Source organism: Cnephaeus nilssonii, assembly GCF_951640355.1.
Source record: "Cnephaeus nilssonii genome assembly, chromosome: 9".
Taxonomy (NCBI): domain Eukaryota; kingdom Metazoa; phylum Chordata; class Mammalia; order Chiroptera; family Vespertilionidae; genus Cnephaeus; species Cnephaeus nilssonii.
This window is the reverse complement of record NC_137080.1, coordinates 53,479,950-53,492,260: the sequence shown is the minus strand read 5'-3', so window position 1 is coordinate 53,492,260 and position 12,311 is coordinate 53,479,950. Positions and strand designations below refer to the sequence as shown.

The 12,311-nt window shown below is 39.6% G+C and overlaps 2 protein-coding genes across 3 annotated transcripts in view; one reads left to right on the top strand and one right to left on the bottom strand.

The window, feature by feature from the left end:
* Positions 1-5,163, bottom strand: part of RARS2 (arginyl-tRNA synthetase 2, mitochondrial) — a 72,076-nt gene extending 66,913 nt beyond the window's left edge. The window contains exon 1 of the mRNA XM_079779979.1: positions 5,055-5,163. Within this exon, the coding sequence (XP_079636105.1) occupies positions 5,055-5,090 (36 nt within the window). The 5' untranslated portion in view covers positions 5,091-5,163. The remainder of the gene's footprint in view (positions 1-5,054) is intronic.
* A 75-nt stretch (positions 5,164-5,238) lies between these two features.
* ORC3 (origin recognition complex subunit 3) overlaps positions 5,239-12,311 on the top strand; it is a 57,305-nt gene continuing 50,232 nt past the window's right edge. For both annotated transcript variants that reach the window (XM_079779978.1, XM_079779977.1), the window contains exons 1-2: positions 5,239-5,323; positions 8,578-8,632. In XM_079779978.1, the coding sequence (XP_079636104.1) occupies positions 5,300-5,323; positions 8,578-8,632 (79 nt within the window). In that variant the 5' untranslated portion in view covers positions 5,239-5,299. The remainder of the gene's footprint in view (positions 5,324-8,577; positions 8,633-12,311) is intronic.

The window sequence follows — 12,311 nt, the reverse complement described above, 5'->3', positions numbered from 1 at the left end:
ACCTATTTTCAAATTAAAATGAAAAGGAGGAAGAGGAGGAAGGAAGGAAGGTACGTACTAAGTATGTAGGTTATCTGTATGTTTTAAGTATGTAGGTTATTTGTAGGTTAACAAATACAACAGCTAGGCACAGTCCAAAGATATAAACTTAAAAGTAATAGCCAAGGAAAGATATAGCAGATTCTGAAGAGGAATGGATGCAGCCTGTTCGGCAAGGCTCCTAACTTGAATTAACAATTCTCATTAATACCCCAAATCTGGAGAGAAAAAAAAAATTGAATAAATTCCATTATTATTTTTTTCCATTGATGAACAGGTGATGCTACAGAGTTTCGGGAGAGAAAGAGTAAACAGAGAAGTGAATTTAGGCACTTTCCAGCCTAAGTACAGATTCTAGGACAGCACACTGAGGAGCCTCCCAGTAGAAACACAACACATCCCCCAAGTACAGGAAGTAAATCTTGATTGGGTGTTCCATGGGTAGAAAGAATCAGAGAAGAAACTTTTATGGGAAGATGGAAAAATATCAGGGCTAGCTAGTAGAAATCTAATATGCTAAGTCGGAGTTCAGGAATATGTGTACAAGTCACTACGACCTACTGGAGAGACAAAAGGGAAATGGAGAGCTGCGGAGTTTATATTTTTGTAACCACAAAAGTGAGGTGAGCCAAGAACAAATTTGAAACGGAGAGTGAAGAAGTCATCCACACAATGCAGGAACAAATACAGAGTTTGGGCAGAGCTGACAAGCCTGAGCAAGATCAGAAAGAATAAGCATCACAAACAGGCAAACAAACTGAGAGAGAAGTAAAGCGGAGAAGAGATAGGAAAAGAAAATTACAGAAGAGAAAGAATGTGGCATATAGGAGATCAAAGAACTCTTGTCTGAAAGAAAAATATAGCCTAGTAAATAAGTGTTTCAAGATCTGTAATTAAAGCAATCAGAGCAATATCAAAAATGCATAAAGATAATCCATCCTTAGTATATTTGATGCCCCTAAAATATAAAAAGGGAAGAAGAAGCAAGAGGACAGGATGATAGGTACACTGGTTCTCCAGTAGCAAAGACACAAGATAGAGACAAAGCCCAAAGCCACTCTTCAAAAAGTGTTAGCCAAAGAAAGATATTAACTTGGTCTCACTTATCAGAAGCCATAGAAATGAATCAACAAAACCTAAGAAAATTTAAAAGTATTTGTTGATACATATCTTGGCTCCCCTAAAAGCTGGGCCTGAGAAAAGGATTGTATGTAGATAGTTTATTTGGGAGGTGAATCCTGAGGGCAGGAGTGATCGGCAGAGAGTAAAAGAGACGGAGACAAAGCAAATATAAGATTGTGCCATCAAGGCCACTACTATAGGCAATGGGGGCTTAATTTCCATTACTTACTGCCTCCTAAGAAGAATACACGATGCCAAACAAAACTGTCTATCCAAAAATAGGAAGGAGGAGCCTCCATCCCCCATTGATTGAGGGCTGTCCTTGACATTAACTCCACCACACTTGAGCCCATAGGCTGGGATTAGCAGCCTTTCAAAAACAGAATGGGATGCTGTTAGCAATAAGGAATGGGAGCACATGTGAAACTGTTCACACAAGTGGCAGCTGGAATCACAGGTGTGACCAAGTGATGGGAGAAAATAGGGCATAATATTCAATAACAGGAAAAACGTCTCTGAAATAAAGAACCAAATCTATATTGTGGTATATTATGGCAACAACACACCACTCCGCAGTAAAATGAAAGAATTAAACCTCCATACTCTTTATAAATATTTTTTAAAAATTGAGGCAAACAGACAAACAAAAACCCAAGTTGCAGAAAGATAATTACAGTTTGATTACCACTTATATAAAATTTAATAACTGGCCCTAGCTGGTCTGGCTCAGTGGATAGCGTGTCAGCCTGCAGACTGAAGGGTTCCAGGTTCCATTCGGGTCAAGGGAATGTACCTCGGTTGCAGGCTCCTCTCTGGCTAGGGCCCTGGTCGGGAAGCAAGCAGGAGGCAACCAATCGATGTGTTTCTCTCACATTTATATTTATGTCTTTCCCTCTCTTCCACTCTCTCTAAAAATCAATGGGAAAATATCCTCGGGTAAGGATTTAAAAAAATAATAAAATTTAATAACTGAAAAATAAATTATTGTAAATATTAAAATCTCCTGCCTACTCATCCCTGCTTGCAAATTCTCTTTCCTCACATATGAGGTTTTGTGTTTACCATATCTGTGCATGTCACAACCTATGAATGCACCCCAATTAGTAATGGGTACATGAATATTATCTATTTTCTTCTCCATGATTAAATATTTCACTAAAAAAGAGAAACAAACTGAATCTACAGATCAAAAGTAAATTACTATGTCAGGAAAATATAACACAGAAAATTTAACAGAGAAACATCAGGCTAAGTTACTAAATTTCAAAAGATAAAGCATCCAATGAAAAATCTAGAGATGAAAAGAAGAACTTTACTTTGTATTCATGTTGCCTAATCACATGGTTAAAGCAAATAATTTAGCAATGCTATTATATAGGACTACATTAATCCACTAGAAAAATTGCAGATGGGCATATTTGTTTCACTTGCTCAGTTGTTTTTAGTTTGCTTTAGTTGCCAACATATGAAAATTGGAAATTTAAAAAATAACATTGGATTGTTGTATGCATTTGCATCTATGGTATATATCTTTGGAAAATTCAAAATCAGAACTAAACAATATTGTTATTGCTTTGTTTCTAAAATGAAGATTTTTTTGTATTTCCAAATCTATTTTGATATTTCTAAACATGCTAATTCTTAAATAATTAAACCTTTTTAAAAAAATATATTTTATTGATTTTTTACAGAGAGGAAAGGAGAGGAATAGAGAGCTAGAAACATCGATGAGAGAGAAACATCGATCAGCTGCCTCCTGCACACCCCCTACTGGGGATGTGCCCGCAACCAAGGTACATGCCCTTGACCGGAATCGAACCCGGGACCCTTCAGTCCACAGGCCGACGCTCTATCCACTGAGCCAAACCGGTTTTGGCAAATAATTAAATCTTTTGATACACCCAAGATTATTTTATCTGAGAAGTCATAATTTCTTTTTTTTAAGTAAAGTTTGAAAAAAAATAAAGCACCATGAGCCCTTCTTGAAAAACCTACTTATAAAGAAATCCAACCAATTAAGCTATGTAACCAGGAAAAGTATTGGTAAGCATCTTATCCAAATCAATATAAAGTGAACAGCAGACAAGTTGTGCATATATGGCTAATAAACATACTATGAGTGTTACAAATGAGTGAGAAAGTTACCCAAACAAATTAGGAATGGTAGAGGAAAGTTATGCCAACTATAAGAGTTCTAATGCCCTCGTCTCTCATGCCAAGGGTTGATATTTACTAAATATGAAACATCAAGATTTTAAAGAAACATTCCAAACTGCATTGTTCTGCATAATCTCTTAACTGCGGAGGACTCTTGTAGAAAATACATCAATAATTCTTTGCATTGCACTTTGGTTTCTTCTTCCGTCATTAAGTTCAAGCAAAACTATGTTTAATACTTCTTATTTAAAACAATATTTCAGTTATGCGTACATGGGGAATCCTAACACTATTACACTTTTAGTAGTTGGACATTTTTCATCATAAAACTTTTAAAGAAGCAAATAAACCTAAAAATAAAAACTCATTACAATTTTTTATAAAAAGCACATCTACCCAGTTTTTCTATCTTCCTTCCTTCTTTCTTCCTGACTTTATAAAAGTACTGCTAAGGAATTTTCACTGAAAATTAAGTAAGGTTCAGATACGTAGCTTTCTGGTGACCTAACCTCACGTGGGACTAAAGCATTCACTGAGAGTAATGTATAACTAGATTCTCACATCAGAAGTGTAGCAAGGAGATTCAAAACACCGTCCTCAGCATTCTAATTTAACAGAATGAACAATATTTATTGAGTGAATACCACGTACCAAACACAACCCCCAAGTACTATATACGTATTAATTCATTAAATCCTAATGACAGTCCTATAAAGTAGCTAAATAGTTTTCCAGATTTTACAAATGAGGGACAGAGAACTTTACATACCTACCAGAGAAGGTGGATTTAAACCCACAGGTCCTCATGGTCAGTATTCTTAATCACTATACCAACGGCTCCCACCCTGGCTGCCCATTGGAATGACCCAGGGATCTTTAGGAAACACTGATGCAAATATTCTGATTTAACTAGCACAGGATGTGATGTGAGCAACAGGATGCTAATAAGTTCTTGTGTTGATGGTAACGTGCAGAGAAGTGTGGGGACCACTGCACTATACCTTGCTGCCTCCTGGTCTTCCTCGGTTAGTAGTTATCAAGCCTGGAGGAACAACAAAATCACCTGATAGAGTTTCAAAGACCCCGCCCCCTCCGCGGGGGCCTGGGCTTGGGTATTTTTAAGGGTCCTCAGGTGATTGCAGTCGGCAGCCAAGGCTTGAGAACCAAGGCTTAGGCGGGAGACACCAGTTGCCCTCCCTGTTAACAAGCAGGACTAATGACCTCCTAGGAGTTCAGAGGGCAAGAATGCAGAACTATTTCCCAAGAACTTCCTTTCTGCTATAAGAACCCTCAGTTTTTCTTTCTTCAGAACACGCTGGGTACTGCACTGCTATATTTTCGGCTTACAAACCCTAAGACCCTTGAGTCAACTTTTTAATCATTCATTTTAGCCAAAGCCTCTTGACTTCACGAGGTCAACGCTAATTTCTGTGGGGTCTAATCATGGCCCCGTGACTTTCCCACCCAGACAAAGCGCACAAAGCTGTACGGTGGGAACGAGTGAGGGAAGCAACGCGTGCCTTTCCAAGTTTACTTTTCGCCCTGAAAGCTGATCTGAGCCGCAAGCCCGACCCGCCACTGGGTTTGCCTCGGCAGCTGAAGCATCTCCAGAGGACGGTGAGGAAGCGGCAGAAATAAACGGGGTGTCCTCAGAACCCGCCCTTCCGCTGGCCGAGGACTGGCCCACCACGGTGACACGGCTTTGGGGGTGCGGCGCTCCGTTCCTGGGACCGTACCTGACAGGCGATGGACCTGCGGAAGCCGCACGCCATGTCGACTTCCACGTCGTGCGTCCCGGAGGTTCCAGAGGGAACCACGCCCCGCCCTCCTCCGAAGCCCCGCCTCCACGCGCCGGAAGCCCGCCTCGAGGGTGATGCCAGCCAATCAAGAAGCCCGGTGGCTCGTCACTAACCTCTGCCCCGCTGCCGCGAAGGAGCGCGGGAAATCCTGAGTTTCTGGAATCCATTCTGCCGCTGGGACCATGGCCACCTCCTCGGTGTCCAAGGTACGCGGGGGCGGGCGGCCACGAAGACTCCGCCACAACCTGATCCCCTTTCGGGGACGGCATGAAGCGGAGGTTCCGTAGGCCGAGGTGTACCGACTTCAGGGGAAGGTGTGGCGGTCGGAGCTGAGATCTTGGCTCCAGGTCCAGTTCAGGCCAACCCTGTTTGGGGAGCGAAGACGCCCGCCTGCCTTAGGGTTGTGGCTAGGAGGATTTTTAAATTCTGGTTTGTGGAGGTCGACTGTCCGGAGGATGTGCCCCAGTCACCCGTCCTCGTTCCTTCTCAAACGTTTATTGTGCCCAACACTCCACGAGGTACCAGGATACAGGGGTTAACAAAATAGACTCAGTGTTTGCGCTGAAGAAACACATTCAACACGGATAAACCGACCACAAACTGAGATCAATGTTAGCAAGAAAGGAAGTTCTGAGTGAGTGAGCCGAAGAACTAGAAGAACCTAGATTGCCCAAGGTCAGGGAAGACCTTTGGAGAAAGACATTTGAGCTGAGACTGAAAAATGAGAAGTTAGGTAAAGGATTGGGAAGTGGGGTGGGGAGTGGAGGGTGTTAGCAAAGAGAATATGTTCTTTTGGTCCAGAAGATAGAAATAAAATGGCATATTAAATAAAGGAATTGAAAAATGTGTATGATTACAGAGTAGAAATAGAAAAGGGAGCCTTACGAAAACTAATGAAAAGTAGTGTAAGGGTGTGTGTGTGAGGAGATCATATAGATCCTCTCATACTGGCTGCTTAGATGGCCAGGGATTGCAAGACACAGTATAGTTGGTAAGAAGATAAACTTTAGAGCTCTGTTGCCCAGTGCGGTAGCCATTAGCCACATGTGGGTACTTAAATGAAGTTAAAGTAAAATTAAAAGTTTAGTTCCTCAGTCTCGCTAATATGACTACATCTTAGTGCAGATTTTTATATTTCCCTCGTTACTGAAAGTCCTATTGGATAGCACTGCTATAGACAGTCAAGTAAGACCTTTAGTGATATGAGTGCAACTAGAAGCTCTTAAGTTAAGCTGTCTGATAAAGCTGAGAAGGCAGATGAAGAAGCTACAAAGACATTTCTCTCTGTATAAAACCAGATTAATGAAGAAGGCTACACCATGGATCTAATTTTTAATTTTGATTAAAATAAAATTATGAGCACAGTGCCTTCCAAGACTATATATCAAGGAGGAGCTACAAGCTTAGGGTTAAGTTTACAAAGGACTAACTGTGTTGCTAGGTGCAAGCTAGAAGAGATTTAACTGCTAGTATTTAAAATTTTTTTTTTATTATTGGTACTGTTTTTGTTTTGCCCTGGTTGTAAAGTTCCATAGATCTTGGATGGTCTGTCTTCTAATCCTTTTTGTTGCATAAGCCTCGTATTATTTTTTTAATCCGTACCCGAGAATATGTTTTTATTGATTCTTAGAGAAAGGAAGGGTGTGAAAGCGAAAAAAACATCAACGTGAGAGAGAGAGACATTAATCGGTTGCCTCCCGTACCCACCCTGACCGGGGATCAAACCCACAACCTAGGTATGTGCCCTGACCAGCAATAGAACTTGCAACCTTTTGGTGTATGGGAGGACACTCCAACCAATTGAGCCACCCACCAGGGCAAGCCTCTTATTTTTGTATATCTTGCAGAATTGTGAGATCTCCCCCTACCCCCCACACCCCGCCCCAGGAAAGCACTTACAGCATTATAACTGAAATGCTTGTATTGAGATGATTATGAAGGGAACCTTACATGAATAAGAATCTTTAGACTATTTTTCCCTAACCTATCTAAACTTCTCTTTCTTTGTCATATTTTCTTGCTGTCAGCTGTCCTCCTAGACTTCTTCCTTCGTCTCAAACACCATCCCTTGATCAGGAGTTCAAAGTGGTTAACCTTATTACTACCACTGCCGTACATTAGGATTCCTTCTTGACACTCTGTGTTTCACTCCTTCAAAGCTCCTTTTCCTTTACTGAATTGCAGATAGATATGAAAGGAGGTAGTAACAAGCTTGTTGTGGTACCACATGATTTTTCTAAATATGTATGTATTTTAAATGGTTCCACTAGCTGCAGATACAAGAGTATATAGGGCAAAGTTCTCGCTTTGGATCCTGTAATCCAAATGGCCACTTTATATTTGCACTGCTGTCTTTAGCAGTACAAATATCCTGAGATTACTTTTTCTAGATACACAGGTGTCCCCCCAAAAAGATTTGAATGATTGTAAAGTCAGTGTTTATTAACATACAGTTCATTTTCAAAATTGAGTTATCAGTTGTTAAAGTGTATATACATTTTTGGGGGGACACCCTATATTTTTTTTACTTTTTCACTTTCCACAGAAATGGCAATCTTAAGAAGCTGTCCATGCTTTAGGATTGGGAGAATAAACATAGGACCAGTAGCCTGGGGACTATATATAACTAATCAAATAACAACATGAAATTAAATGTAGCTAGGAAATTACCAGGGATATTACTTGGCAAGCATTCTTTCTATATACTGATTGCCTAATGTACATGTTAACACTGTCCTAAACATTGGGAAAATGATCACGAACTAAATGCAATCTGTGCCCTGAAGACACTCAGAAACTATTTAGGGAGACAAACCCTAAATAACTATGATGCAAAGTGAAAGTGATTAAAAATAAAGATATTCAAGTCCTGTGAGATCTTAGGAGAAGGAATAATTCTAACTAGAGTGGCTGAGTTTGAGTTGATCTGTAATGGATAAACGAATATGTATTTATCAGATGAAGAAAGGTGAAACAATAATAGCCCAAATTATATATTATTTAATATATAAACCCAAATTATCTATTTCCCATCATGGTTCTAATAGTTGGAGTTTAATTAAGTAACAGATACTTCTTTTGAGATGGAGAGCATCACTATTTTATATCTTCTTGATCTTCATTTTAATGTATACTACTAATGTTCTTTCTTCTCTAAGTTTTATAAAAATGGAATCTTTCTGCATTTAAATTTCATCATAGTTTATTTTCTTTGTCTCTTAGATCAGGTCCCAAAGAACATAATCAAATATGAACATCCCATGAGAAGGAAGAGAAAGAAATGGATAGTCCTTGTATTGTTTAAGAATTTTCCTGCTATAACTCAGATAGAAAAGGGCTATCTTAGCACTTTAAAGAAACACCTTTTTAAAAAAAATCTGCTTATCAATAAAATACTTGGTTAACAGATTTATATGCTCCTTGGCTACTTTGACTTTATGCTTTATATTTCTTTTTATAGGGCTGTTTTGTGTTTAAGCCAAACTTCAAGAAGAGAAAGATCTCTGTGCCAATAGGTATGATGTCTTAATATCAAATTTGTTAGTTTTCTACCCGTAATTGAATTTAGTACTTCTCTTGTCTAAGCGTGGCTTACAAAGGGCAAAATGAAAAGTAAATTTCCTTCAAAGGATATGTCACCATTCTTTAAAAGAGATTGTCCTAAAAATCTCAGTGGTTTTCTGGGGCAAAGTAGGGGGTATTGACTTCCAAAGGGCAATAGGGACTTTTTTTGGAGTGAGGAAAATGTTCCCTACATTTGAGGGGGTGGTCACGAGAGTGCATACTTTTGTTAGGACATATCAAATGAGGATACTTAGACATAAAGAACTTTCAGTGATGTTGCTATAGTAAGTGACAGAACTGGGTTTAAACCCAAGCTGTCAGATTCTCGAATCCATTGTCTAACTATTACTTTCAAAATATGAGGTGAGTTTTTGCTTAGAACTTTTTTGTATTGAATTTCAGCTATAATTTATTAAGATTTGTATAAAGTTTTTAGTATTAGTAAACCTAATGTGTACAATTGTATAATATGAACTTTGAGGTATATAAGGTTTTTCCCATTGTGCTGATCTAAGGCCAACAGATACTGTTTTAAAATGAAAATCTTAGAGGAATTGACCCTAATTTTAAGACAGATGGACCAGAAACAAGGAAAACATATCCAGAATTTAGCACTTGCCTTCAATGGCTTCTGTTCTTGAAACAAGATTGCCTGAATAAGTAGGAAGATGTTTTGCATTGTGCCCACCATCTGTCTAAGAAAGATTGGTAACTCTCCTTCTCCTCAGTATTCTGTGGAGAGAGAAAGAGGTTGGGAGGGCTATGAGTAGGAGCAGGAGGGAACCTGCCAGCAATGAAAGCTGGTATTTATTCTGTAGCTCCTACTAGATTGATAAATGACAGAGAAGTCTTGGTAACAGGTTAACGTGTCCTACTGCTCTTGTTTTCCAATTTCTGGAAGTTTTTTTGTTATCTATTTTGATGCAGCGTTATTCAACACATAAATTCATGTCTTGATTTGCCATTTTAACATTTTATATGATTTTACTGATTTTCAAAGATGACTATTTTCATTCTGTTTAAGGCTAACTTATTCTGCTTTGTCTCTTAGTACTAGTATATCTCCATGCTTTTTTTTGTTTTGTTTGCATTTTTATACTATAACCTTGTCTATCATTTTACCATATGATGACTTCAATATATTCTAAGCCTTTTGATAAAAATTCTTTAAAAAATCAATATTTGCCCCAAACTTAGTCAACTATGATTAGGAGGGAAGCTCCTTAATATGAAAGAGAATTTCTATTCCAAATTCTCAGTTAACATTTAAATTTTATGGTGGAATAGTAGCAGCATTTCAGTGAAGTCAAGAACAAAACTTGTACTTTCACAAATATGTAATATCATGAAAGTTCTAGCTGTTACAATAAAATACCTAGAAGTAAACAAGATTTAAGGAAGTAAATTATTGATTAAAAGAAGAGACTTGTAGTATTTTTGGACGTGAATTTTTTTTTAAATATATTTTTATTGATTTCAGAGAGGAAGGAAGAGGGAGAGAGAGAAACATCAATGATAAGAGAGAATCACCGATTGGCTGCCTCCTGCACGCCCCCCCACTGGGGATCAAGCCCACCACTGGGGCATGTGCCCTTGACCAGAATCGGATCTGGGACCCTTCAGTCTGCAGGCCGACACTCTATCCACTGAGCCAAACTGGCTAGGGCTGGACATGAATTTTTAATATATTAAAAAGATATTTTCTCCCCAAATCAATCTATAGATTTTCTTTTATCCAGTCAAAATACCAGTGTAATTATTTTTTAGAAATGACAAAATTAGTTTGAAAGAATGGCTTAAATTTTTTTGAAAAAGAATGATGATGTTTTGTGGTGATGGAAAGAAGACCTGAATTTATTCAATATTAGAATGAACTACAAAGCTACAATAATTAAAATAGTTCAGGACTGGTATGGTTAGATTCAGTAGAACAAAAGAAAAAGTTCAAAAATAGTTCCAAATGTATTTATAAGCATTTAGATGATAAGGACATCTCAAATCAGTAGAAGAAAGGAATGTTTTTCAAACTGGAAGTTTTTACGTATAATCCAAGTGTGAGTCATGAAATCAATTTAGTAGGTCTTGAGAGTTTTAAAAAACAGAATAGAAAACTTTTGGTATCACATGGTAAGTATTGTTTTGTGGGACTTAGTTTGGATTTCTATTATATGTGTGTGTGTTGGATTATGATGTAAGATGTATTCCTTAATGTGGATCATGGTTTTAAAAGTTTGAAAACCACTACAACAAATGGTATTTTGATAAATGGCCAACCATTGGGAGGAAAACATTCCAAAAATATATAAAATAATGCAGACAGAATAAATATAAGTCTGGGCTAAAACTGTATCAGTTGAACAAATGAACAAGGATAGTAGTAGTAAGAATCCTATAAAGAGGTAATATGCAAATTGATCCTCATGCCCTCGCATCACAAGATGGCTGCCCCCATGTCACCACAATATGGCCGCCACAAGATGGCCGCCCCCACATTGTCACAAAATGGCCAGCAGGGGAGGGCAGTTGGGGGCGACCAGGCCTGCAGGGGAGGGCAGTTGGGGGTGATCAGGCTGGCAGGGGAGCAGTTAGGTGTCAATCATGCCAGCAGAGGAGTGGTTAGGCGTCAATCAGGCCGCCAGGGGAGCAGTTAGGAGGCTATCAGTCTGGCAGGCAGAAGCAGTTAGGGGCAATCAAGCAGGCAGGCAGGCAAGTTGCTGGAGCCAGCAGTCCCAGATTGTGAGAGGGATGTCTGACTGCCGGTTTAGGACATCCCCCGAGGGGTCCCAGATTGGAGAGGGTGCGGGCTGGGCTGAGGGACACCCCCCAGTGCACGAATTTCGTGCACCGGACCGCTAGTCATTTAATAAAGGAGAACTCAAAATAGATATATAAAGCAAAGTATACAGAGCCTTAGAATAAGAGTAAATAATGAAAATATATTAATATTAAATGTATATATTTCAAATCAAAACCATTAAATAAAAACTTAGATGTTCAGAAGTAAATGATAGAAATACATTATAAAAATTAAATAAGATATTTAACCTTACAATACTTACAGTAAGAATTTAAGATGTATAAATAAAATTAAATATAAAAGATAATCAATGTTACCTATCACCAAATACACACACACACATCCTACATAATAAAAAGGTAACATGCAAATTGCATCACTCCGCTACGCCCACGATTGGGCCGGCTGGAGGTGCGGGGGCGGGACTCAGGGTGGCCGATTGGCTGGCGGTAGGAGCCGGGGGGGGGGGGGGGGGAGGGGGGCGGGAACTCGTGAGTCCCCGACCTCTGCTCCTCATGCCGGCCGGCGCTGCCGAAGGACCCATGGGGCCCGGCAGAAGACGCTGGTGGCTGAACTCGGGGTGGCCGATTGCGTGGCTGCCGGCACCAGTTTTCCGCCAGCAGCAGTTTTCCTCTGGCCACCCGCCGATCGGAGCACCTCCCGATCTTGGAGTTCCTCTCGGGGTGGCCGATCGCGCTGGCTGGAGGCGCTCCGATCGGCGGGTGGCCAGAGGAAAACTGCTGCTGGCGGAAAACTGGTGCCAGCAGCCAGGTGAAGGAAAATTCTATTGCACGAAACTTCGTGCAACAGGCTTCTAGTATTATTAAAAAAGA